The sequence below is a fragment of the Danio rerio genome, chromosome 4 (genome assembly GCF_049306965.1).
Source record: "Danio rerio strain Tuebingen ecotype United States chromosome 4, GRCz12tu, whole genome shotgun sequence".
NCBI lineage: Eukaryota > Metazoa > Chordata > Actinopteri > Cypriniformes > Danionidae > Danio > Danio rerio.
In genome coordinates, this window is record NC_133179.1 from 61,962,995 (window position 1) to 61,989,196 (window position 26,202).

The 26,202-nt window shown below is 36.3% G+C and overlaps 2 protein-coding genes across 5 annotated transcripts; both read left to right on the plus strand.

The window, feature by feature from the left end:
- The first annotated feature begins 2,877 nt into the window (after positions 1-2,877).
- On the plus strand, positions 2,878-12,756 carry LOC103909914 (uncharacterized). Of its 4 annotated transcripts, none has more exons than XM_073948539.1 (3): positions 2,878-3,093; positions 4,299-4,448; positions 8,569-12,756. In XM_073948539.1, exons 2-3 carry the CDS (start codon positions 4,364-4,366, stop codon positions 9,798-9,800), a joined length of 1,317 nt encoding a protein of 438 aa, XP_073804640.1. In that variant the 5' UTR covers positions 2,878-3,093; positions 4,299-4,363; the 3' UTR covers positions 9,801-12,756. The 4 variants fall into 4 exon arrangements, with proteins under 4 accessions (XP_073804640.1, XP_073804642.1, XP_073804641.1 ...); XM_073948541.1 differs by lacking the exon at positions 2,878-3,093 and adding an exon at positions 3,680-3,855; XM_073948540.1 differs by lacking the exon at positions 2,878-3,093 and adding an exon at positions 3,680-3,767.
- A 2,327-nt stretch (positions 12,757-15,083) lies between these two features.
- On the plus strand, positions 15,084-25,938 carry LOC137489667 (uncharacterized). The gene is made up of 3 exons (XM_073948946.1): positions 15,084-15,123; positions 15,655-15,793; positions 21,981-25,938. The coding sequence occupies exons 2-3, from the start codon at positions 15,709-15,711 to the stop codon at positions 22,700-22,702; spliced, it is 807 nt and encodes a 268-aa protein (XP_073805047.1). The 5' UTR covers positions 15,084-15,123; positions 15,655-15,708; the 3' UTR covers positions 22,703-25,938.
- Positions 25,939-26,202: the final 264 nt, after the last annotated feature.

A 26,202-nucleotide genomic window follows, 5' to 3' on the forward strand; every position in this document is an offset into this window, starting at 1 on the left:
TCTTAACTTTTTTAATCCACTTATGATGACTTGTATGTCTGCAACACATTACTTCCTATTAATATCTGAGTTTTCCCAGAGATGGGTTACGGCTGGAAGGGCATCCGCTGTGTAAAAACTTGCTGGATAAGTTGGCGGTTCATTCCGCTGTGGCGACCCCAGATTAATAAAGGAACTAAGCTGTCAAAAAAATGAATAAATAATATCTGAGTCCAAATCTCATCCTTATAATTATAACCTCTTCTTTTCTATTTCTACAACTTCATAGGCCTATATAGAATTTCCTTTTTTCCACATGAATTGTCGTCTCTTGTTATCTGTGTTCCACGTTTCCTGCCATTCTTTAGCAATATATGCAGTAATAATATTTAATTTACCTTTACTTACAGAAGCATTAAAGGGGCAGTTCACATAAAAATTACAATTTTGTCATTTACTCATCCTCTACTTGAGCCAAACCTGTTTGAGTTTCGTCTGCTGAATGAAAATGAAGAGAATACGGAGGCAAAAACAGACATGGTTCATCTGTTCTCATTTTGGACCTGGCTGCTTTTTTCAACATTTTCTTGCACACAAAATGTTCTTGGAACTCGATTACAATTGAACCACTAAAGTCATATGTCACATGTTTTAAAAATGTTTTTGGTTCCTTTTCTGGACTTTGAGCATCTCGGGACTTTTGCTGTCTATGACAGATGAAGGAGCTCTCTGACTTCATCTAAAGTGTCTTCATTTGAGTTCTGAAGATGAGCATAGTTCTCAGGGGATTAAACAACAGGTAGAGGGACAATCGTTCTTGAGTGCTTAGTGTACACTGTAACACACGCCTCCCATCAGTGCTGATATACAGCCTACAGCCACATTGCACTGCTTTTTAAAAATGTATTTATTCATTTTTTATTGCAATAACAACTGGCCATTACAACAAATAGAAATACAAAAACAGATAGAAGGCAACATCGCACTGCTACTCGTGTGATATTACTCATGTATTCATTTATTTTTATTATTTTTATCAATCAGGAGTCACCATAGTGGAATGGACCGCCAACTTATGCAGCACATGCTTGACACAGCGAATGCTCTTCAAGCTGCTACCCATTACTGGGAAACATGCATACACACTCATTCACACTGCATGCATACCGCATGTCTATGGACTTCGGGGAAACCAGAGTATCCGAAGGAAACTCACACAAACACGGGAAGAACATGCAAACTCCACACAGAAATGCCAACTGACCCAGCTGAGGCTTGAACATGCGACCTTCTTGCTGTGAGGCAATCGAGCTACCCACTGCACTTACATGTGTAATTATTTGAGGTAAACTGGTATTAGTGAAGAACTATGCTTACAAATGGTTGTAATTTTTAAAACAGGTCAAAAGGCACCATTCAGATGTAGCGATCTGGAGAATCAAGCATGTATTGATATAGACACTATGCTTATATGTCTTAAGAGATGTTAGGCAGGTCCTGTTCATGTAATATGTTCATGTAATAGTCTATCAAGTTGGTATTGGCATGAACAGCTATACATGTTAACGGGTTTCTTATATGTAAAATGGTCCTATTCAGTTAATGGTCAGGCAGCTATTACTAAAGATGAATGCACACAATGATGAGCCATTTATTTAAATGAATATGTGACACAGATATTTAAAATTCATTGTTGCAAACAGGTTACAGGAGTAAGTGCAGTTGTTGTTGTATGTCATGTTCACCACTGTAATTACACCATAGTGAAAAAAGAAGTCTGAGAAGTGTTGTAATTGGTGTAGGTGGAGCAAGTTAATCACATTAAAAGTTCTACATTGTGTAGATATGAAAGTGAACTCTTGTCATTGAATTATTCTGTATAAACTGCCTATACAATAATTTAACTTGAGATGTAATTATTTTCTGATTATAAATATTTAGATGCATCACAGTATCTGATAGCTTTACTGTGTTAAAAGGAAAAAGTTTTGTCACATGGTATCTTATATATGCTTTTGTGAATGTCTATGCATATTTGTGTGCACAAACACAAGTAATAAATAAAGGGAAAAACATCTTTAATACATACCAGGTGAATAAGAGGCAAAAAAAGAAAAAAATTGGCACAGAAACAAGTTACATTTTAATAGTTAAAATCTAGAGACATTTTTGAAAGGAAATAATTGATCTGTTAAGAGTGTGTTGACTATTACAAAAGTCAGTAATGAGCTGCATGTGCTTTAAGAGAAATAAAGGACTCTAAACTCACATAAAGAACAAGTTCAGTGATAAATAAATAACTAAAACACTGCTAATAGTTAGCTCATGTCAATATATTGACTAAACTTAACATGAATAAAACTTCACTGTGAAGTTTAGAAATTGTTTCTTTCAACGAAGGATAATATATCACAGTTTAATAGTATAAATCTTCTATAACTATTATATAAGTGAATATAGTTGTGTGTATTGATAAATCGGTATGGACTGAGTCTTCAATGCTCATTTGCATCTTTAAACAAATATTCAGCCAAGAGACTCTGAGAAGCTTCTGCAAAAACAACACACAACTCTTGCATTACCTTTTAACCAGGCTTGGGAAAAAATAAATTGAAATGTGTTACATATCATAAGTGTATCGACATTAACTACAAAATGCAGCAGCCAAAATAAAAAAAAGCTTTCATCAAAAGTCCTATAAAACAACAGCAACAAAACAAATGAAGATGGCTAAAGTCAACTTATTTTCCCAATACAACATTATTTCTCTGTAAAACTGGTTTGTAAAGCTGCTGAACTTCCCATCCTCTACAGTAATGTGTCTTGAGTCTTCACTGCTCTCCACTGCTCATTTGCATCTTTATACTAGCATTAATGGGGGCCAATTGAGTCTTATCCAATCACATTCCAGATCCAGTAGCTCAGCAGGGTTGTATCTATATATTCTGGGTTCCTAAAAGAATCTTCATTGGCTTATTTTTCTATAAGAAAACAACTTTGGAGGACAAACTACAATTTTAGATTCCTACATTGGGATTATTACCAACAACAACCTACAAAGAAAAACCCACTGAGGCAATTTCTCATCCAACTTCTTCATTGAAGACTGAAAAGGTAAGTTGCACATTCTGAATTTACACTAATATCTGAATGCTAACATTATAAAATGTAAATAGGTGTGGATGCAGGAACATTAATGTTGTATTAAGTTCTTCAGTCATTTTAAAAAGTTTCTTTACAACTGTTTAGTTTTTTTGTTTGTTTGTTTGTTTATTTGGTTATAAATATTGTTTTTATCCTGACAAATGGACTGTAGCCCAAATAAGTTTCAACCTATTACATATATAGGTTGGAACCTGGCAGGTAATTTTGGAGAATTTGATGTTTCCCCATTCAAACATACAAAGAGGTGGTAACATCAGTGAATGCAAGTGAATGTGGGTTAAAGCTATGGATGAAGAAATGCAATCATTTAAAGAAAATGCAACCTTTTACCAACCTATCTGAAGGCAAAGATCTAGTGGGGGTAAATGGGTTTATTCAATGAACATAAATAATGGTCTTACAAGTACAAAACAGAAAGCAGATAAAGTATAAAGTGGAAAACGAGGGAGATATGTATCAATAAGTCACGAAAACGAATAAATGGGGGGGGGGGGGGGGGTGGGAGACTTTTATTGTGGCATGGTGGTGTGACGTCATAAGGCAGCGCCGCTCCCACACTGTGATTCTACTGGAGAAAGGTTTGTTTTAAAGCTTGTACACAGATATAAACCAACTGATTAAAAGTTCAGTGTGTTCGTTTAATACTAGATGTACCTGCTGTTGACAATATTATTTTAACCGTTAATACGAAGAAGTATTATTTTACTCACAGTAAGGTCTATTGTTTGAATAAGATAGGATAAACTTTATTTGTTTCCAAGAGGAAATTCTTGTCTTGTGCAAATAAGTGCTACAGCGTTGCTGTAAGCAGACAATTAAATAAATAAAACAAAGAAAATAATTAACAACATTTGTTAAAGTTTGAATACAGCAACAGTAAAGTGTGTAATAAGTGTTTTAGTAAAATTTATTAAATAGCATAATGTCATTCTATTCAAAGTATACATCACTATATATAAGAAATGGAGTACTAGTCTTAATCGGCTCATTTGTGTCTATTGTTTCTTGCTCAGACTTATCTGATTTCTGTTTGTTAATGACTCTCATATAAAGAAACTGTTGAAGCAAGTGTTGAAGAGAAGTTATTTTGTTTCTGTTTATTGTTTTATTTATTTTAAACGGGACATTTTTATTGTTTTGTTCATTTTAAACAGGATAAAGTGTCCAAACACAGAGAAAAACTCCTGCTGAAGCGACTGATCTCCACACTGTTATAAAGATGGCGTTTATTAAAGAGGAGAGTGAAGATGTGAGGATTGAAGAAACATTCACAGTCAAACAGGAAGATCTGCAGGAACAAACAGGTTGGTTTTCATTCTCAAAGACCAACTCAGTCATTTGATCCTTATTCAGATATATTTTAATAATAAGAATATTAAATTAAATCCATCTTGCAGCCCTGAGTGTGCTGCCTAGTTCTCCTAAATGCACATAAGCACTCATTGAAAGACAGGAATGAGTTTCTTTCGTCACTTGTTCTCATGTCTTTTTTCATTATTTTATGTATTATTAGTCTCCCATTTTCTCTACCTTTTTAAGGTTATTGCTTTTCTTGTTCTTCTACTGTTTGTGAAGTGTCCTTGAGAACTGGCGCTATATAAAATAAATAAAAACAATAAATGAAAAAAGTTTAACTGAGATGACGATATTTGACCTACAGTATTCTCATAGAAGATATCTGCTATTACGGTGATGGTGTTGGCTTAGTACTTTTAATTTGCATATGTCACATTGATCACAATTCCCTTATTTTTCCCAAATCTATATTTTAGGCCAAAAAAATCTTAAATTTACTGAAATATTGTGTTGTAGGTCTTAAAATCTTTTTACAGAAGCCTTAATTTTCCTTTGTGCATGTTCTGCTACCCAATCTGGTTAAAACTCATACAATCACCAACAATTCATTTGAATAAAACTTTTTCTTTTGAATAAAACTTTTATTAAAAACTTTTACTAAGAAATATATAAAATACTGTATTTTTTATATTAATTTATTATTTTATTATTAAATGTATTTATTTATTTTTAATAATATTAAATAATATAATTATATAATATATTATTAAATAATATAATAACTATTAAATAATATAATTATATACAGGGCAAATAAAACTCTTTTCCATCTGGGGTATTTGAAAAATTCCTTAGCCTTTTAGCCCTTCATAAGTCAAAAATTTAACCCTGGTTCAAAGTATGTCAGAAATTGTGGATGCCCTAACTTTAAATATGCTGGATACAATGGACACAAAAAAATGAATTATTATAAAACATTGTACAGTTTTCTAAACTCAATGATGTTGCTGTGGGACGAAGTGAGGCAAAACAAACAAATTATAGTGGAACAATACCGTTTAGCATTGCACTGACTACAACTGGCCAACAAACTAGTTTAAAAATGTATTTTGCTGATTAAGAAATGGAGTACAGCATGCTGATGATATGCAAAAATTTGAGTGTGAAGTTTGTCAGTATTGATCATTCTTCACGTACCAGCAGGCGCTGCCATTGGAATCTTTTTGCTAGAGACTTTTTTTTAAAGAATGAATTTTTAGATCCTAAAAATAGTGTAAAGTCCCGTGCACATGAGACTTTTTTTTTATAGTCATGAACACACTAGTTTGTAGAGTAGTGTGGCCGTTTTCTGCTATTTATTATTCATGGTCAATTCTCCAAAAGGCAACTGAATTGAAAGTTCCAAAATGATAGCATGAGATCTGGGGTCCGTTCTTCATACGTGGATTACTCAATTAGCTGGATTTGGTTATTTTTGGCTTTGGTTTTGGTTATCAATGATTGTTTCAATCTTTAAAACTCATCTGAGACTTGTCATGGCAACAGTTCTGGTAGCTCAAACCTACCTGGGATTAGAAAAAAATATATACTAATAAAACTTATGCAATCTGCTCTCCAAAATTAAAGTAGAAAGACTGCCACCTAAGGGTTCAAATAGATTTTTTTAAAATATAATCTTTGTAGATACAAACGTGTACATGCACAATATTTGACTTTTTTTTTAAAAAGGGGTAATAATTTATGCAGTCATGCACGTGTTTTGACCACTAATATGCCGGTGATTGACACCATTACCGATATGAAAATGCTTTTTTCATGCAAAATTAATTTATACAGTTATTCTTTACGCTGATTAAAAAAAATAAGTAGGCATAGGCTACTATAATTAATAAAGTTTTCTCTAAATGTAGACCTAAATACATTGATATGCATTGAAATACATGATGAATACTCTTGACTCATAAAAGCCTGCAGCTTATAACAAATGTGTAAAGTTATTGCATGTCATGTTTAACAAACCATTTACTGCTAATTTTATGTAATTTTGCTCACTTGGATAATTGAATATTAATCAGATGATGTCATTACGCTGCTGTGCCATCAGCCAATCGTTACTTTGTTGATCATGATTTCGAGGATCGATAGATCTGTCCTTCTCAACACATGCAGCCATCTCAGATCAGTTCATACAGACATTTTAACCTGATTCACAAACTTGTTTACAGAACCAAATTAGCCAGAGATCAGTTATCAAGATTAAAAGATCCAGGATCTGCCAAATTATCTAAGATTATTTAAGTGCGGTACGAAGAACAGACCCCAGGTCACCGCTACGAATGACAATTTTTGTATGTCACTGTACATGTCCATGTACTCCTGTTATCCTGAGAGCTGATGCTGAGTATTCTTAGGCATTTTCTTACTTGAAATTGTTAACCCTGGGTCATTCTAACCCTAGTTAAACAATCCTGGGTTGTCTGTAGTCACCATCCACACTGCTCATGCTATACCTGGGTGTTAATTACCAGACGTTTCATATTCGCAAATCCCCGGGTTAAAATTATTATTTGTATATTTCCGTTGTCACTGTCCCTGATTGGACAAACATAAGGTCACCTTTTTAGATGTCATTTCTGCATCTTGTCGGGTATATAAAATGTAATAACGTAGGTCTTCAACTAAGCATCAGGAACTTGCACAAAGCCAAGAAAACAAAGACAAGTACAAGTGAAGTTTGTTTATAAACTTATTTCACGTGCTTATGATTGCTTGCGGTTGATCTCGCATTATTTAATTTAGGATTCATCAATCAGACGATTCCTAAACCACATAAATACCCTAAATTCCATATCACAGCCATCTTCGTTTAGAAAAATCCCCCCTTCCACCCCTACTCCTTCTCCTTTTCTAGGTCGGTGGCACAAAAGCCCAGAGGTTAGCACTGTTGCCTCATAGCAAGAAGGTTACTAGTCGTTACCAAGCCAGCTGACGTTTCTGTGCAGAGTTTACACATTCTCCTGGTGCTCACGTGGGTTTCTTCCAGGTTCCCCGGTTTCCTTTCACTGTCAAAAAACATGCAACTTAAGTTAATTGACTAATCCAAATCGGCACCATAGACATGCTCTTAGTAAGTAATTATCTTACTAAGAGCAATCACTTTCTGTTTATTAGCTACTACAGCAGACGAGTTCTCAAGATCTACCCGAGCTCAAACTTCCCTTTCGCCTTGCAAATGGGAGAGAGCCTCAGGCTCGAGGATCATTAAGTGTAAACACTTGAAATGAATGAAAACAAGTTGCAAAGTATGTCATCTTGCCATCTCCTCATCACTCCAGTTTACAGCAAACCTGACATTAATCATTTGCATATGTCCATTTATTAATTTTCCTTCGGCTTAGTCCCTTTATTCGTTAGGGGTCACCACAGCGGAATGACCAACCAACTTATCCAGCATTTATTTTAAACAGTGGATGCCCCTCCAGCGGCAACCCAGTACTGGGAAATATTTGTTATATAAGTTATATACAAGAATGCAAACTCACAAAAATAAGCGTAATTTATGCGTACTTGCCATGAACATGCAGGAATTGTCTCAATCGGGTCTTCCAAGCAAGTTACAAATGTTTAAATCCAGTGGAAAATGCACAACCCACAGCATGAGTAATCCAGAGCGAGTGCATTTGATCATTTACATTTAAAGCCACAGGCACAAATACAGCTTGGTTTTCCTCTGACCCCCAAAATTAAATCTTCTGTAAGGTATATGATCTGATTTTGAGCTGAAACCTCAGACACATTCTGGGAAGACTTATTTTACATCTTGTAAAAAAGGTTTTATAATAGGAATCCTTTAAAGGGATTGTTGATGCAGAAATTAAAATAGCCTTACTATTTATTGTCCCTCGTGTGGTTTTAAATCTTTACGAGTTTCTTGGTCCTGTTAAACACAAAAGAAGATCTTATGGAAAAAACTCTGGCTTTCTTTGTGTTCCAGAAGAAAGGAAATGTTTAAAACCACATGACACAGAGTAAATGGTAAGGTCATTTTTATTTGTGGGTGAAACATCCACTTCATGCTTGTCGCTTTGTGGCTTCATTCTAAAAGTTCATTTGTTTTTGTTTTTTAAGACCTGATGGTGCTGAAAGAAGAGACTCATCAATGGAATGAAATGGAAGAGAAACATCAAGACATAACGACTGATGAAAAACCCACACTGACTAAAAAGACTTCATCACACGGAAGACCTCGGAAATCCAAATCTATGTGTAATTTCAGCAGTAACCAGTGTAGAAAGAGTTTCAGTCAAAAGCCAAAGCTTGATGTTCACAATAGGGAGAAACTTTACACCTGCAAACAGTGTGGAAAGAGTTTTCCTAAAATTCATGGCTTTAAAGCCCACATGAGAATTCACATTGGAGTGAGGCCGTACAAATGCCAACAGTGTGGAAAGAGTTTTACGCAAAATAGCAACCTTGAAGTTCACATGAGAACTCACAATGAAGGAAGAATTTTTACTTGCACACAGTGTGGGAAAGGTTTTGCTAAAAAACACAACCTTAACATCCACATGAGGATTCACGCTGGAGAGAAACCTTACACATGCACAGAATGTGGTCAAAGTTTCCCACATAAAAGCACATTCAATAACCACAGGAGAATTCACACTGGAGAGAAACCTTACACATGCACAGAATGTGGTAAAAGCTTTACGCATAAAAACACACTCGATAACCATAAGAGAACTCACACTGGAGAGAAACCTTACAGATGCACTGATTGTGGTAAATGTTTCCCATATAAAACCACATTCAATAGCCACAGGAGAATTCACACTGGAGAGAAACCTTACAGATGCACAGAGTGTGGTAAAAGTTTCACACATAAAAGCACATTCAATAACCACAGGAGAAGTCACAATGGAGAGAAACCTTACACATGCACAGAATGTGGTAAAAGCTTTACGCATAAAAACACACTCGATAACCATAAGAGAACTCACACTGGAGAGAAACCTTACAGATGCACTGATTGTGGTAAATGTTTCCCATATAAAAGCACATTCAATAACCACATGAGAACTCACACTGGAGAGAAGCCGTTTGCATGTGCTCAGTGTGGAAAGAGCTTCAGAGCCAAAGCTAGCCTCATGAATCACATGAATGGTCACACTGGAACTATAGTGTTCACATGTGATCAGTGTGGAAAGAGTCTCACACACAAAGACTCCATTAAGAACCACATGAAGACTCATTTGGTAGAGCGTTTAAGATGCAGTGAGTGTGGAAAGGGCTTTAATTGTAAAAGAAGCCTCAACACTCACATGAAGCTTCACAATGGAGAGCAGAGTCCTCAACATTGAGGCCTTGCCCACACAAACACGGGTATATTCTAAACGGCAGCTTGTTCATGTAGTTTGGCTGTTCATTGACATGGTTTATTTATAAACTACTTTTGAGAGGATCATGTGCTATGATTGTCCACAGCTGGTCCTGCATTAGCTAACACACCAACCAGATGATTTCTAAACCACTATAAATAACCAAAGTTTCTTATCTTAGTTATTTTCCACCTATCCACACAAGTGGATAAGTTTATCTATCCACACAAGTCCCACAATGATAGTAACCTGTTCAGCAGAATATATTGACAGTTCTGATGTTGTTATTTTTTTAGAAAATACTTCCAAATCAGGAACACAGGCTCCTATTCTTGTAACCCCTTATCTGGGTCTTTAGATCCATCAGTATACATTTGTGTATTTTCCAGCTATAAGCTTATACACATTTGGCTTATAGTACCTGATTCCTCCCATTCATTTCTTTTGTCCAAGATCTCAAGATTGATTTCAACTTCAGGTATTATCCATAAGGGGACTTCACTCCATACTGGGCTTTTATTACCCACTATATTTAATACTTGGTGTTTTATTTTTATTTTTTTTTGCTATATTATGTATATTCCATCCAAATCCTCTTCCTCTATTATTAGTATACTCCCAACAATCTATTAAAGATTATTTTACAATGTTCTCTCCAGTATAGCTTTTAATAGATGACCAATACGCCAGCGCCAATTTCTCCCTACGCAGATATAATGGTAATTCATTTGTTTCCACAATCAAAGCATTAATCGGTGTTGATTTTACAGCTCCTATACACATTCGAAGTGCTCTATATTGAATCCTATATAGTCTTTTGAAAATGGTCTTTGATGCTGCCGCATATATCATACACCCAAAATTAAGTACCAATCTTAAAAGCCTTATACACTGTGAGCAATAATGATCTCTCTGCTCCCCATTCTTTGCCTGCTAATGCCCTCATTGCATTTAAAGTTTTCCTTCACTTCTTTTCCACTTTCTCAATATGATTTTTCCATGTGTACCTGCTAGATATTTAAATTCTTTAACCTCTCTCCGCCCCGGACAGAGCACCATGAGCGGGATATTTGCCTGAACGCTGATCAGCGAAAGCTGATTGGCTGCCTGTATGTGGCTTAGAGAAAGCTGATTGACTGCCTGTAGGCGCTCGGCGATAGCTGATTGGCTGCCTGTTCCTTAAACAGTCTCTTGACAACAGAGGGAAACATTTCTGGACAGAAGATTCATTTGTCTTCTTCAGTCTCTTCAGAGGAATATAACATTGTTTCTGTGCAATCCCTGATTGTATAATACCTTCAGTCAAGCCTGGCCCAGAAGTTTTTTTTTTTTTACATTATTTTATATTCGACTGCTCAAATCTTCTCAGTACATGTCAAACAAAGACATTCCCTCAATTACTAATAGATCTCGGATTTCTTTACCTGTATGCGTGAGTTTTTGGAATATATTTAAGTGACAGAATGCTAGAAGTTTTAAATACATTCCTCTTATAATAAAGTTGGTGAAGTCTCTACTAATAACGGTTCTCCACTAAATCACAAACTTGCTCAGCCTAATAATAATATTTCCCCAACTGCTCTTTTCTGTATTCAGTCTGAATCCACTGCCATGAAGTATACTTATGAAGTGTTTTGCATTGACTGTACCAGTTCTCCTAAAAATGCTTTTATCCAAACTTTTGTATCCTTTAAAATTGTATTTTTAGTTAGTCTTTGAAACTAGCCTTCTTACTATACATGCATTTATAGCGTCTTTCTACATTTGGCATCCAGAGATTTTGATATGTATGTAAACTCTATCAATTAATCAAAAACATCAGAATGTTATTTCGCATTATGTTCATATAGGACTGCTTCAATCTTGTGGGACATCAAAGGCACTTTATAGTGATAATGACCCAGTTAGTGAAACTAAAACATGTAGTAGTAATGGGTACTTTTTACTTAAAGGGCACCTATTTTACCCCTTTTCAAGATTTAAGATGAGTCTTTTGTGTTTCCAGAATGTGTCTGTAAAGTTTTAGCTCAAAACACTCATCAGATTATTTGTTATACATTTTAGAATTTTGGGATTTTCTGCTTTAAACACTTAGTCTTAGTTTATTATATAAATTTTAAAATTGTGTTCAAATGTTCATATTAAAAGTTTTGATCAACTTCAAATACTGAATGTCTTTGTATGTGAGAGAGATAGCAGATGTTGTGTGAAGTGGAAAACGAAGGAGAAATGTCTCATGTCATGACTGCAAATGTGAGTAGCAAAAAAACTAAACAAAAAAAGACTTTGCCAACAGATTAAAAACAAATCTTGATTCTATTATTTCTGAAACTCAGTCTGGGTTTATAAAAGGCCGCCATGTTTCTAATAACATAAGATTAGTTTTGGATTTGCTCGATTATGCTGATTCTATTCATTCAGATGGTCTCATTCTTTTTCTTGATTTTTATAAAGCCTTTGATACGGTTGAGCACGTTTCTGTTTAAAGCATTGAGGTTATTTGGATTTGGGGAAACTTTTGTTAACACTATGGCTTTGTTTTATAAAGGAATCAATAGTTAAGTGATTGTTAATTTTAATACTTCTTGTCACCGTACCTTGTGTTCTCACTCTCTCCAGTTCAATGTTACAGATTACCTTCAGTCACCTGCTTTTCTAGTATTCACAAGTCATCGGAGTAATTCGCTCCACCTGTTTCTCATCCCTTTGTTCCTATTTATAGCACGTCATTTCCCTTCATGTTTGTCAGTCTGTTTTCGTTGGTGTGTGTGTATAACGGTCTGTTACTCACCCCATATTTGTGTCCAGGGCTGCCAGTGAACGAGTCTCCCGTTTGTTTCTGGACTGTTTTTCCACGGCACTCCCCCGGCACTCACCCGATTGGGTTTTTTGTTCCTTTGCAAAGACTTTCTCCTTAATAAACACTTTGTATTCTGCACTTGAGTTCACTCCTTCTTCTACCCGTGACACTTCTAATGGATTTGATATTTTGTGTGGTATTAGGCAGGACTGTCCAATCTCTTCCTTTTTATTTTTATTAGTTACAGAGTTTCTATCCTTAAGCATTGTGCAAAATCAAGATTTGTAAGAAATTTCTGTTTTTGAGAGGAAGATTAAGATTTCACAATTGGCAGATGACACCACTTTATTTCTAAAAGATGACTCAAACGTATCAAAGGCTTTAAATTTAATTTCTGACATCTCAAGTGTTTCTGGTCTAAAGCTGAATATCTCCAAATGTGAGATAATGCCTGTTCATAATTTGAATTATGAATATATAGAAGATATTCCTGATAAATCCACAATTAAATATTTATGTGTTTTTGTTATTAAAAATCTTTTAGTGAGACAGCACTTGAATTTTTGTGTCTAGGATCAGCAAAATTAAAAATATTCTTAATTGCTGGCTACAATGGTACCTGTCATTATATGGAAGAGTTCAAGGCAGAGGGTCTTTCTCATTTTGTATATCCGACTTTATCTTTATTTGTTGAAAACAAAGTGGGCAAATAAATTAACACTGTTTTCCTAAAATTTATCTGGAAGAACAAACCTCATAAATTGAAAAAGGAAGTTAATTCTAATAGTAAAGCAGAGGGAGTGTAAATTTGTTAGATTTTTCTGACACCATAAACATTTTTAAATTAATTGGATTAAGAGATGCCTAACCAATCCAATTTCTATTTGTTTTTTTTATTCCCAACAATTTTTTTGACAAAATCTGTAGTCTTTTGTTTCTTCTTAAATGTCTTCCCTACAAGCTATCTTTAGCTTTGTCTAAATTCCACCAGCAATGTCTGCTTGTTTGGAAGCTTGGTTATGTTCACAATTTTTCTCCCTACCGATTATTCTTATGGAATAACCGAGATATTACAAACAAAAACAAATAATTATTTTTCCAAAGTTGGTTTAAAAATAATATTAATTGGATCCTTTGGTAGGTTATAAATGGTTCACGAAAGAATGTTTCCTGCATCATCAAACAAGCACTTTTTTCCAACTTCTCCTAATGAATTTAATAAAGTTGTTAAGGCAATATATGCAGGAAGGTGGCTCTCCAGGAACAGGGTTGGCCACCCCTGCACTACTACATATGTTTTTTGATTGTCCAATATCCAAGCAATTTTGGTTACTTCTAAATTCTCATATATCTGCTTCTGCCAATGCTGTGAATTGCTTTAATCTAAAAGACAATTTTTATTATAATAACCCAAAAGCTAAATATCTGGAACGCATCATACATTTTTTTTTATCTTATATGGCAAATTTTACATTCACAAACAAAAATTCACAAATAATTACCCATCCTTTGTTCATTTTTAGAATAGAATTTATTTCCCTCCTAAAATCACTTTATCTTATTAAGAATTAAAAAAATCTAAGATTCCTGAAATATTATGCAGATGTATTTAAAGAAGATTTTCGATTTTAGTTCCTTTCCTTACAGTTATTTGTTAATGTGTCATTCTAATTTCATTTATTTGTTTAATTTAGTAATTTTATTATTATTATTATTAATAATAATAATACTTTAATTGTATTAATATTTTTCCCTTTCTTTCTAATGGTATTATTTGTATTTGTATGTGGTTTTAGATATTTTTTCTTATGACTATGTAAATTATTGCACTTTTTAAAGATCTGTGTGACTTTGTTATGATGTTCTTGTATTGTCAGTTCAAGCATTAATTGAAAAAAAGTTATTCAACTGGAGAAAGGTTTGTTTTAAAGCTTTTACACAGATATAAAGCGATTGATTAAAGTTTCAGGTTTTTCATCCAATACTAAATGATGTACCTGCTGTTGAAAATATTATTTTAAACTTTTATACAACTTAAAACTATTTTACTCAAAGTAAAGAGGACTATTGAACAACATGCAGGTATTAAGTGTCTTACTGAAGGTTTAATTTATTAAATAGCAAAATTTCACTTCATTCTAAGTTTACATCACCATATTTAAGAAATGGAGTACTAGTTTTAATCAGCTCATTTGTGGCTGTTGTTTCTTGCTCGGACTTACCGGATTTATTTTTGTTAATTACTCTCATATAAAGAAACTGTTGAAGAGAAGTAATTTTGTTTCTATTCATAGTTTAATTTATTTTAAACTGAACATTTTTATTGCTTTGTTGATTTTTAACAGGATAAAATGCCCAAACGCAGAGAAAAACTATATATAATAAGTCATGACTCATGACTAAGAGTAAGTGGCAAAAAAGGTACAAAAAAAGACTTTTATTTTGGCATGACTTGTGACGTCATAGGCCTGCGCCGCTCCCGCGCTGTGATTCAACTGGAAAAAGGTTTGTTTTAAAGCGTTTACCCTTATATAAAGCGATTGATTAAAGTTTCAGTGTTTTCATTCAGTGCTAACTTATGTACCTGTTGACAATATTATTTTAACCCTTATACAACGTAGTATTATTTACTAAAACTCACAATAATGAGGTCTATTGTTTTTAATAAAGATAGGATAAACTTTTTGTTCCCGAGAGGAAATTTATCTTGTGCAAAAAAGTGCTATAAACAGACAATAAGATGAATAAAACAAACAAAACAATTAAGAACATACTTGAATAAAGTAAAAGTGTGTAACAAGTGTTTTAATGAAAGTTTAATTGATTAAATAGCATAATGTCATTCTATTTGAAGTATACATCACTATATATAAGAAATCGAGTACTAGTTGTAATCAGCTGATTTGTGGCTATTGTTTCTTGATCCAACTTATCTGATTTCTGTTTGTTAATGACTCTCATATAAAGAAACTGTTGAAGCAAGTGTTGAAGAGAAGTTATTTTGTTTATGTTCATTGTTTTGTTTATTTTAAACAGGATAAAGTGTCCAAACACAGAGAAAAAGCGACTGATCTCCACACTGTTATAAAGATGGCGTTTATTAAAGAGGAGAGTGAAGATGTGAAGATTGAAGAAACATTCACAGTCAAACAGGAAGATCTGCAGGAACAAACAGGTTAATTTTCATTTTCAAAGACCAACTCAGTCATTTGTTCCTCATTCAGATATTTTAATAATAAGAATACTAAATTAAATCCATCTTGCAGCCCTGAGTGTGCTGTCTAGTTCTCCTAAATGCACATAAGCACTCATTGAAAGACAGGAATGAGTTTCTTTCTTGTTGCTTGTTCTCATGTCTTTTGTCATTATTTTATGTATTATTAGTCTCCCATTTTCTCTACTTTCTTAAGGTTGTTGCTTTTCTTGTTCTCCTACTGTTTGTAAGGTGTCCTTGAGTACTAAAAACGTCCTTGGGCACTAATGTCCTTTTAAAATTATTATTGAACAAATCCTTGTATTTGCGTGTCACACTCACTATACATATTTATCAGGACTTACTGAAAATGGAAAGGATTGGAAGGAAATTTGCTGTGCTCTATCATTAATAGGGAAAAGGAGACTCTTTGCTAGATTGACTTTGTCTCCAGAAACATTTCCAAATTCTGAAATTATTGTAAGAGCTTTTGGAATACATGTATCTGGATTTGACAGAAAAAGAAGATCATCCGCATATAGCAGGAACTTATGTTCGTGTCGCTCTCTGAAAATTCCTTGCAATTCCTTGCTTAATACGGTTGCAAGAGGTTCAATGGCAATGTCAAAAAACAGAGGGTAGCCATGTCTCGTTCTTCTAGAGAGTGGAAAGCCTTTGGAAATTATATTATTTGTTTGAATGGATGCTTGGGGCCTGGAATATAACATTTTAACCAAGGAACAGAATCCAGGATCAAAACCATTTTTTTTTTAAGCGCTGTAAAAAAATAGATCTACTCTATTCTATCAAATGCCTTATGGGCATCTAAGGAAATTAGGACCTCTGGATTGGTATTATTTTTTGGTGAATAAATAATATTTAAATAAGCGATGAAGGTTGTAAGATAACTGTCTCCCAACAATAAAACCAGTTTGATCTGGGTGAATTATCTTTCTGACTCTGACTGACTCCACTCTGATTGCCAACACTTTGAGAGAGGAAAAGAAAAAAAAAGAGTGATCACACAAACACTTATAAACACGAAACAACACAATATTGAAACCTTGCACGTAAACTTGCACACACTTCTAGCTACTCCCACTCTTAACTAGCTGACCATGTGGGATCTCACGCATAAAACAAAACCATTTAAACAGCTTTTAATGTTTTACTACGAAGCTACACCATTATTGACAAAACATACTTCCGAGAGCTAGAAATAACAACGAACATGTGCTATAGTGGTTATTTAAAAGTTAACCGGAGAGTGACATTAACATTTGTATTGTCTTTGACAGCTCAGTGTACTGTCGTGATTGCATTCATTTCAATGGCTTTCTTCAAAATATTCTCTTTTTCGGAAAAGTTGTGGGATTTAATCACGAAGGCGCGTGACGGTTCCTTGTCGTCCACTGGTTTGTTGCATAGAGATTGATTTGAGCGGGTAGACCTTTCCTCAAGATCTTGGCTTTGGTCTCAGCAGAGCCAGCCTCTTTTTTCACAATACTAAACTCTTTTTCCAGGGTAGTAAAAGAGCTGGAGTATCCACCCAACACAGGCTCCAGACCAGTCACTCGCTCTTTTGCTGCTTCCACTCTGGCGTTAACCACTCTTCCAGTTCCTTTCTTGCTTTTTTCAAGATGGAGGTACGTGCACACGCTGTGGCTTCTCTCTTTCCCGACAAGACATTGTTTTTGTGTTCTTTGTTATGTACGTCCTCGCCCCGTTTATCTGTGCTTAAGCGCACATATAGTCTAAAATTTTTGCTCGACATCGGCAGAACCAAACTTTACAAGTTAAACTCCGCAGACACTGAGGAGCTGCAAGATCTCCGTTTGCTCCAGAGGCCTACTCATCCTCCGACCCCCACCTCAACACCTCGCCCACAATAGAGGCAAGAGAAAACAGAAGAGGGGCAAGCGTGGGGGGATCTGAACTAGGCTAGCGGCTAACCCACACAAACCTGCTATCCCCTCCATCATCCCCTCCTCCAGCGAGCGTACGTTCGCTAGACAACAAACTGGACTATAGCCGTCTACTTCGTTCATCTTAAAAGACTGTAAAGAACTGTTGTGCATTTGTGTTTACGGAAACTTGGCTCAGTGACTACGTTCTAGACATTTCGGTTCTGGCCATGATACCATTGTAGTCTGCAAAAACTGCTTGCCACTGGTGAAGTTTATGGTTTTAAAGTGCCGGCCGTTTTATCTACAGAGGGAATAAACAGCCATACTGCTTTTCTCCGTTTACATCCCTCCCAGCTCCAATCCCAACAACATGAGAGAGGCACTGAAAGACCTGTACCTGGGCTTTGTTTACACCACACCGAGAGGAGCTTACAGTTTGTGATGCAGCACATTAAGTCTGTCTTGCCCCCTTCCTTGGACCCTTTTCAGTTTACATATTGGTCCTACCACTCGACTGATGACGCCATCTCCACTGCACTTCACTCAGCGCTCACACATCTGGACAAAACAGACTCTGACTGAAACTGTGGTGGGTCTCATCAACAAAAACGATGAGGAAAAACTACAGAAGCAAGATTAGCTGTCTAGCTGAAAGACAGCTTCATCCATCAGGCTGTCAGGAAGCTGAACCCTCTCCCAACTCTGCCACCACTCCCCTCTCCCTCCACACGCACATTTGGACTCTGACACACATGAAAACACACACACATGCACACATTCATCTGCACTTTATGTAATTTTATGTAACATTGGTCTACCAGTTAGACACATCATACTACATTCACATATATTATGAAACTGTCACTTTATCATAATCATCATGTGCACAAGTCTTTTTGCACTATATACTGTTCTTTATCAGCACAACTCTGGTTTACAATTTTTTATTCCGTATGTATATTTTTAGACTACACATTAAATATATTTTTAGACCACATTTTGTATATATTGTAAATTTAGATTTTCTTTTTCTTAAAACTCTACTTTTTATATTAATAATATATGTTAGGCACCTAGGGTCTGAGAGTAACGTAATTTCAATTCTCTGTATGTCCTGTACATGTGGCTGAATTGACAATAAAGCTGACTTTGACTTGACTTTGAACGTGTTCCAGCATTGCGTAACTGTCCGAAGCTGGTCAATTTGATTGCAAAGTTCATTTGACTGTGCAATGGCCTTTTCTTCAATTTTAGCAATCAAATTGGCCTTTAGTGCATCAATAGCTTAAAGTACTGCACTGTTATCACTCGCCCGCGCCATCTCTTTCTTAGATGCAGCTTGCACTTCGGGGTTAGCATTAGCATGGAGGCTAGTAGCGGATTCCGCCTCTCAATGGTTGCTTCAGCCTTTATTCATTCTGATTCAAGTTGAATTACGCTCAGAGCAGCTAGACTCTGACACTTAAACGCTTATTTTCCAGTACAGGTATGTTTAAGGTAATAGAATTTAGGATAAGAGCAATATTGAACAAAATTAAGTTTCACGTGAGAACCTCAACAGTTTGCGTCTTTACATGGCCGGTAGTCCAAAACAAACAATATAAAAATAATCATAATGAAACGCAAAACCCTCAGCACTTATAACTCAACTGAAAGTGAAAGGTAAAAATGCAAATGATTTTAGGCCAGCAGATTCATCAGATTTGAAAACAGGGAAAAGTAATAATGATAGTAATAGTACGGGGAGAAAACAAAACAAGAGAAATAATATAAGAATTTGGGTAAAGAAAACAAAAACTTGGTTCTTACCCATTGAGCGGAGGGGTAAAGGGAAATGAGAGGGGAATGGCGTATGTGGAGGTGTGGATGTGTAGATTGAGGGCATCGACGAACCCAGCCGGTGAGTGGCAGCCACGGGTGCCTAACAGGAAACTCTGACACTGTCGACTGTGGGATGAAGGCTTTCGGCAGCTGACTCCATGCCAGCGAGATAAATCGATAAGTTTTTTTTCAGGACACACTGCACTGAAGTCTTTGGTGACGCACTCGTTCACAGACGTCACGAGCACTTCAGTAACAAGACGGCAATCTTTGCTCTGTTGCTTCAATACATACTTTCGCTTTTTGTTTCTCAAAGCCAATCGTTAAGTTTACAATGCTCGTCTCGACCCCGTTTCTCTACTCGTTTCCCCGCGCTGGAACAGTTCAGTCAACTTTTCTTTCTTCCACACACCATATAATGCTGCCCAATTAAACATTCCTCCTCTTCCTTTATACTCTCACCCATTTCCTTTTTGCCATCCCATGAGTGGAGACCAATTAAACAATGTTGACTGTCGTCACAGAAAACACCAACAATCATAAATGAATGATTATATGCTGTCATGGCTTTGCAATCAAAAGAAAATTGTTACAATAGAGCCCAATGGAGAAAAAAAACAGCCATGAATATAATGAAAATGGAGTAAATTTGCCCAGAGTGTATTGAGTTTTTTTTATTTTTTATTTCAAAGCATTTACCCAGAATGTGTCAAAATAAGATGTCCCCAAATATCAGTCCGTTTGCTGAAACGCAGAGAATGTTTTGGTCAAATTAAGCCTCAAAATCACCCCAGAAATGATGAAGACGACCCAACAGCGCACAAGGGAAAGGTGTACAATCCAGCCTTTATGTAGATGCTGTACAGGTATGACTCATGTTTGCGAGGCAAATATTCAGCTGTTTGTTCAGCTGTGAATCCAGAACTTTTTTCTGATGCGCTTACTAGTCAGGCACAAAATGAACAAGTATTCACTGTCTTCAGGGCTCGAAATTACAACCGTTTTGGTCGCATATGCGCCCAAAATTTTCTCTATGCGACCTTAAAATGTTTGTGAGCATTTGTGCGAGTGCAAAAAATTGTTGTGTGTGACCAGTTTTTACTGCAAAATGTTCAGCACATGCGCAGATTCGGGAGATATTCACGCAGAATGCATGTTTGCACTTGAAACGGAGCGCTCAGGAATGGTTTAAAACAGTTGTCATGTCAACTCGCTGCAGTAAACAAAGCCAAGTTTGTAATGCTTGCCCCGCCTTTGCCCTCTTATTATTGGCCCACTGCTCTAGAACTGAATGCAAATGGATTGGTTAATATCAGCTGTCAATCACAATCACTCAACGCCTTCTGGCTTGGGATGACATGGAGAGCTACTACCCCGAAAAATTGTAAAGCACTGTCCATGTCACCATGGCATCTAAAGTTACAAATAACGACACATCTTAGTAGTGATCATGTGCTGAATGTTACTCCACCATCTACACTTTTCGAAGAGTAGATAAAGGCTTCCATTGGCTTCAAGTCTGCTATGAAAAGTCAATTTTCAGCTAACTGTTTGCCACATCTAGCGCGAGAGCTTCTGTTTAATCCTTCATATAATCGCCAGATGCTGTCCGCCGTGCAAGTGGCAGTTAAATGTAAAATTTAACACCAAGTAAACCATCACAAACGGGCTTGCACCGAGTAAACTATTATCGCTGCTCATGAAAGACCGGCTGGTGAACGGTCCGTGTATCTTTTGGTCCATCATTTATGTTATAAAAACGTATTTATTTGTGATACCGGGATTTCGTTGAGACATTTTTTATCACGCATGCTTAAATATTTTTGCTTGTTAGTTTGATTAGTGTTGATTTCAAATAAATCATGTTTGATCAGATAAATAAATCTTTTTTGTATAAAACTTGTTGTAACGGTGCTTATAATTGGTGGGTGCGACAAAATTTTGGTTGATGCGCCTATATTTTTTTAATTAGGAGCATTGGTGCTACCAGTCAAAAAGGTTAATTTTGAGCCCTCGTCTGCTTTACACATTTTAGAAAAACATTTTGTTGTAATTATGAATAAATACGAATAAAAACAGGCCATTTACAGCTTTCAAATCTTTTTTTTCAATATGACCAATATTACTTATGATCGATTACGTAAGAAACTCTGAAAACTGGACTGACAGTTTCAATTTACAATAAATTCTGTTAAGTGGCTTTGACACATTTTACATTGTAATAGCACTAGATAAATGAAGATGAATTGAATTAAATCTGTTTAAATGTGTACACATGAATGCACCTAACAAAATATTATCTGATTTATTTTACATTTAATGTGCATCCAAAATTACAGTGTGTGAATCCAATGTTTCCAGTGTCTTTTCACTTTTCAGCTTTTGATGAGAGTTTTTAAGGCTTAATGAAAACTAATGTTTTTTATATATATATATTTCAGACCTAATTGAAGAGAATGAGGGGAGTAAAGAGGAGGAACATCATGTCAAAATTGAGGAAAACACTAATTTACAGACTGATGGTATTTTGAAAAGGAGAGACAAGAATTGTTTCACCTGCACTCAGTGTGGAAAGAGTTTTGCAACCAAAAGCAAACTTAAGATTCACATGATGATCCACACTGGAGAGAAACCATTCACATGCACTCAGTGTGGGAAGAGTTTCAACCAATCATCACACCTTAATAAACACATGATGACCCACACTGGAGAGAAACCATTCACATGCACTCAGTGTGGGAAGAGTTTCAGCCAATCATCAAACCTTAATAAACACGTGAGGATCCACACTGGAGAGAAACCATTCACATGCACCCAGTGTGGGAAGAGTTTCAGCCAATCATCATCCCTTAATCTACACATGAGGATCCACACTGGAGAGAAACCATTCACATGTACTCAGTGTGGTAAGAGTTTCAGCCTATCATCAAACCTTAATAAACACATGAGGATCCACACTGGAGAGAAACCATTCAGTTGCCCTCAGTGTGGGAAGAGTTTCAGCTGCTCATCACACCTTAATCATCACATGATGATCCACACTGGAGTGAAACCATTCACATGCCCTCAGTGTGGGAAGAGTTTCAGCCAATCATCACATCTTAATAAACACATGAGGATCCACACTAGAGAGAAACCAAAAAACAGAATTTTGCATGCTTAAACTCTAGTGTGACTGCAGCTTCGGTGTGGGATGAGTTTCAGCAACTACTCAGACCTTAAAGGGCCATGACACCCCCCACTTTCGGTTAAAGTCTACTTCAGAATTTTTTTTAAAAGATGCATGATTAAAGGGCGCAGAGCTCCACGAGCATCGGGCAGGAGTGGGCGTGGCCAGCAGGGGAGAAGGGGAGCGAACAACTGTTGATGTCAGTTAGCTCACAAACTAAGACACAAACCGTGAGGAGACGCATGAGTTTATAGTTCACAAAGTTAAAATGCAAAGAAATAAACAGTAATTTAATGCCCTGCTACATTTGTTATTCGTAATTTCATTTACACAAAACCACAATTTATATCATTATAAAGACAATCGTGTTCATATAAATACTATAAATGAGAATTCTACCTTGATCCCCAGGTCTAAATTATAGATCTTAAATGCAGACTCAGTGCAGCAGGTCTCCTGACCTGTCTATTTTAACCATTAGCCCTGCTGGTAATATAGAGGATTTAGGCAAACACAGCAGCACGGTGATGTGTCTGAATGTGAACGAACTCCTGATAAAAGTCAACGTCCGCCATTCTTCAATTCTCGCACTGCTCTCCCGACAAACATGCTTGCAGCACACACAGCTTTGCTGTATGATCGGCCCTGACAGGATCTTGGTGAAAAAAACATGCAAGAAACCCCGTGGATCATGGAAACAAACACATACGAGCCTTCATGAACGGCTACTGCGTGCCGTTGGTCTGTGTCTCACTCACAGCTTGCTTGAAACTGGCAGGTCTGCCTTCGGAAAGCACGTGCTCTCATGAATAATTAAGCAGCCGGCTCTTCTCATAGGATAAGAAATCTACGCCATGAAAAATAATGAGAAACTGACGCGTCATCATTGCACTTGCAGTTCTGCGCTACGTCGCCGATTTTGATCCCGCCCCAAAAATCATTTTAAACCCGGAAGCTGAAATTAGCTGACAAAAGCTCAAAATTATCCAGTTTTCCCCACAATTAAAGCTGACAGGTGCTAACATTGTCTTAACTGATGCTCAACACACACAAATCTGTTAATATAAAAAAAAAAAGTTCTCCAGGGTGTCCTGAATCTTTAATAAACACATAAAGACCTACACTGGAGAGAAACCATTCACAAGCACTCAGTGTGAAAAGTTTCAACCGATCAGAAAACCTTAATGAACACATGAAGATTCACACTGGTGTGAAAGAGTATATGTGCTTGAGTGTGAGAAGACTTTTCTAACAGCTCCAAAATTTAAGCTGCACCAGAACTGCACTGTGACAAGAGGTTTAATCAGTTAACACATCTGAAAACAGAAGAGGATTCACACTGGAGAGAAACCGTTCAGATTAAGAACCACATGGACAAAAAGTTGCGCACATGACATGAATGCAGCAAAACATTTTCTCATGTGCACAGGATTTTTCATGTCTGAATAATGTTTAAAAAGGCTGAGGGACGGTATACTGTTTTCCAACACTCCTACACTGGGGTTGTAAATGTGTCGCGTTTCTCTCACTCTCCTGTGTATTCATGTAGCTAGTTTTGTTTTGGATGATGTTCTCTGTCTGACTCCCTGAATGAGAAACAAATCACTGGGAAAACACTGCACATCAAATAAGGTGGAGCTCCAGGACAGTTAGTTTGCATAATACCAGGGCCTCAAGTTTAGAAAGTTTTAGAAAGCCCATTCAGTTGTCCTGTTGCATCTTTTATTAGTAAAGTTTCTTTACTTTTAGGTTCTAGTTTACTACGGTAGAGATGGTATACAGTTTAACCCAAAGAATGACCAGTTTGTCAGATGAAGAAGAGCTGGAGTCAGAGATTCAAATAAATAAATGAAGTTTACTGAAGATAGTTTGCAGTTTCAACAGCAGAAGCCAGCTTCAACACTCGCAATGAGTTCCTAGGCCGCTCTGACTTACAGTACAACAATGCAATAATTATACTCTACACAAGTCCAGAAAAGGTGGGATCCAGGTAAACATTTCTCATTGGTTGCATCAAAAAATAATAATAATAAAATTTTAAATGTGTGCGTCTATGAAGTATTGTATCTAGCTCCAGATATGGATGGCCTCAATGCGTGCGTTAAGAAAGAATTGTATCTAACTTCAGATATGGATGGCGACATGATTTCTGGGGGTTAGGTCGACCCTAAGTTTTTATGAGCTGATCTCCGACCAGTGAAAAGCTAAAAGTTGAGCACATTTGGTAACTCTGTATGTGTCATCAGTGTTGCCGTCTTTTTTTCTGATGGGTAAACCCTTCCGGTTGAAAGTAACGGTTTGTGTACACTTCCGTATATTTGGGTAGTAACTGTACCATAAGTGTTGCCAGGATTGACTGGTTTGGTCCTCAGCTGCTCTGCACCAGACGCTGTTCGTTCGGCGTGCTTTCTGCCTGCTCTGGTTCCTGGCGCTTTGATGTGTGCTTTGTGCGTTGGTGGCGTCCGATTTAGTGGTTACCAATAACTTCCTATGTTTGCAGAGTGAGGCCATGTTCTAACATCTGTACGGTATGTATGGCAGAGCATTTGTTTGTTTAAATTTTTTTTTTAATTGTAAATCGTGGCTTTGTGACAACAGGTGACTGTGTGCACAAGGGTTTCTATAATGACTGGTGACCAAGTCTGACAACTGTGGTGGCAGCGCTGCTGTTTTGCCGGAGCTTTATTTTGTGATTTTTGTTTCTTTTGTATATTATGATTTTTATAGTTTTTGTTTGAATTGTTATATTTGTATTGTGATTTTTGTTTTTGTTATGCATTCGAGTGATTTTTGCAAATTTTCCCTTTCTGTTCAGGTCTATTCTAAATTGTTACTTTTTGGTTGTGATTTTCATATTTTTCTTTAATAGTTTCTCTTTGTTTTGTAACTGTCTTCTGTGTATTTTCTTTGAAACCTATTTGGTTATAGGGGGGTGGGGGAGACCCAGCTTGGGTGCATTGTATTAGTGTGTGGGTGTATATATACACCGAGTGCTGTGCTAAACAGATATTGCTGTGTAAAATAAGTTTGCTGTGTTTTCATAGGGGCTGTGTGTGTGCGTGTGTGTTTGTATTCCTTGGTGTTGTGGACACTTGCAAACTTCCGCTGGTACCCCACTCTATTGTTTTGGATTATTGTTGTCTTTTTTGTTGTTGTTTTGTAATAGGCTCATGTTAAAAAGAATTTTTAATTATTTTAACTTTTGTATTTCAATAAAGTGCTTTTTTTCTGATTTTACGTCTCCATGCTCACCCTACTTTGGCTACGAACCTATAGGTGCCTGTTAAATATAATAATAATAATTATTATTCCCGGCTTAACCGGGTGACGTTGTCGTTTAAGGTGTTTAATTAAATTTCTTGTCCCCCCTGCCACATTTGGACAACTAGAACAGGTGATTTTCTTCTCCTCTGGGACAGAGGGAGAGAGAGATCTCCATGACCTATGACCTGTTTTTTGTGTGTCTCCTGAAAACAAATTTTAAAAAGACAGGC

Bases quoted from the DNA above. Each gene is read 5' to 3' on its own strand.
- LOC137489667 (XM_073948946.1), top strand. From the start codon at position 15,709: ATGGCGTTTATTAAAGAGGAGAGTGAAGATGTGAAGATTGAAGAAACA. The intron at 15,794-21,980 runs GTTAATTTTCAT...TATATATTTCAG, and splicing joins AGATCTGCAGGAACAAACAG to ACCTAATTGAAGAGAATGAG.
- LOC103909914 (XM_073948539.1), top strand. From the start codon at position 4,364: ATGGCGTTTATTAAAGAGGAGAGTGAAGATGTGAGGATTGAAGAAACA. The intron at 4,449-8,568 runs GTTGGTTTTCAT...TTGTTTTTTAAG, and splicing joins AGATCTGCAGGAACAAACAG to ACCTGATGGTGCTGAAAGAA.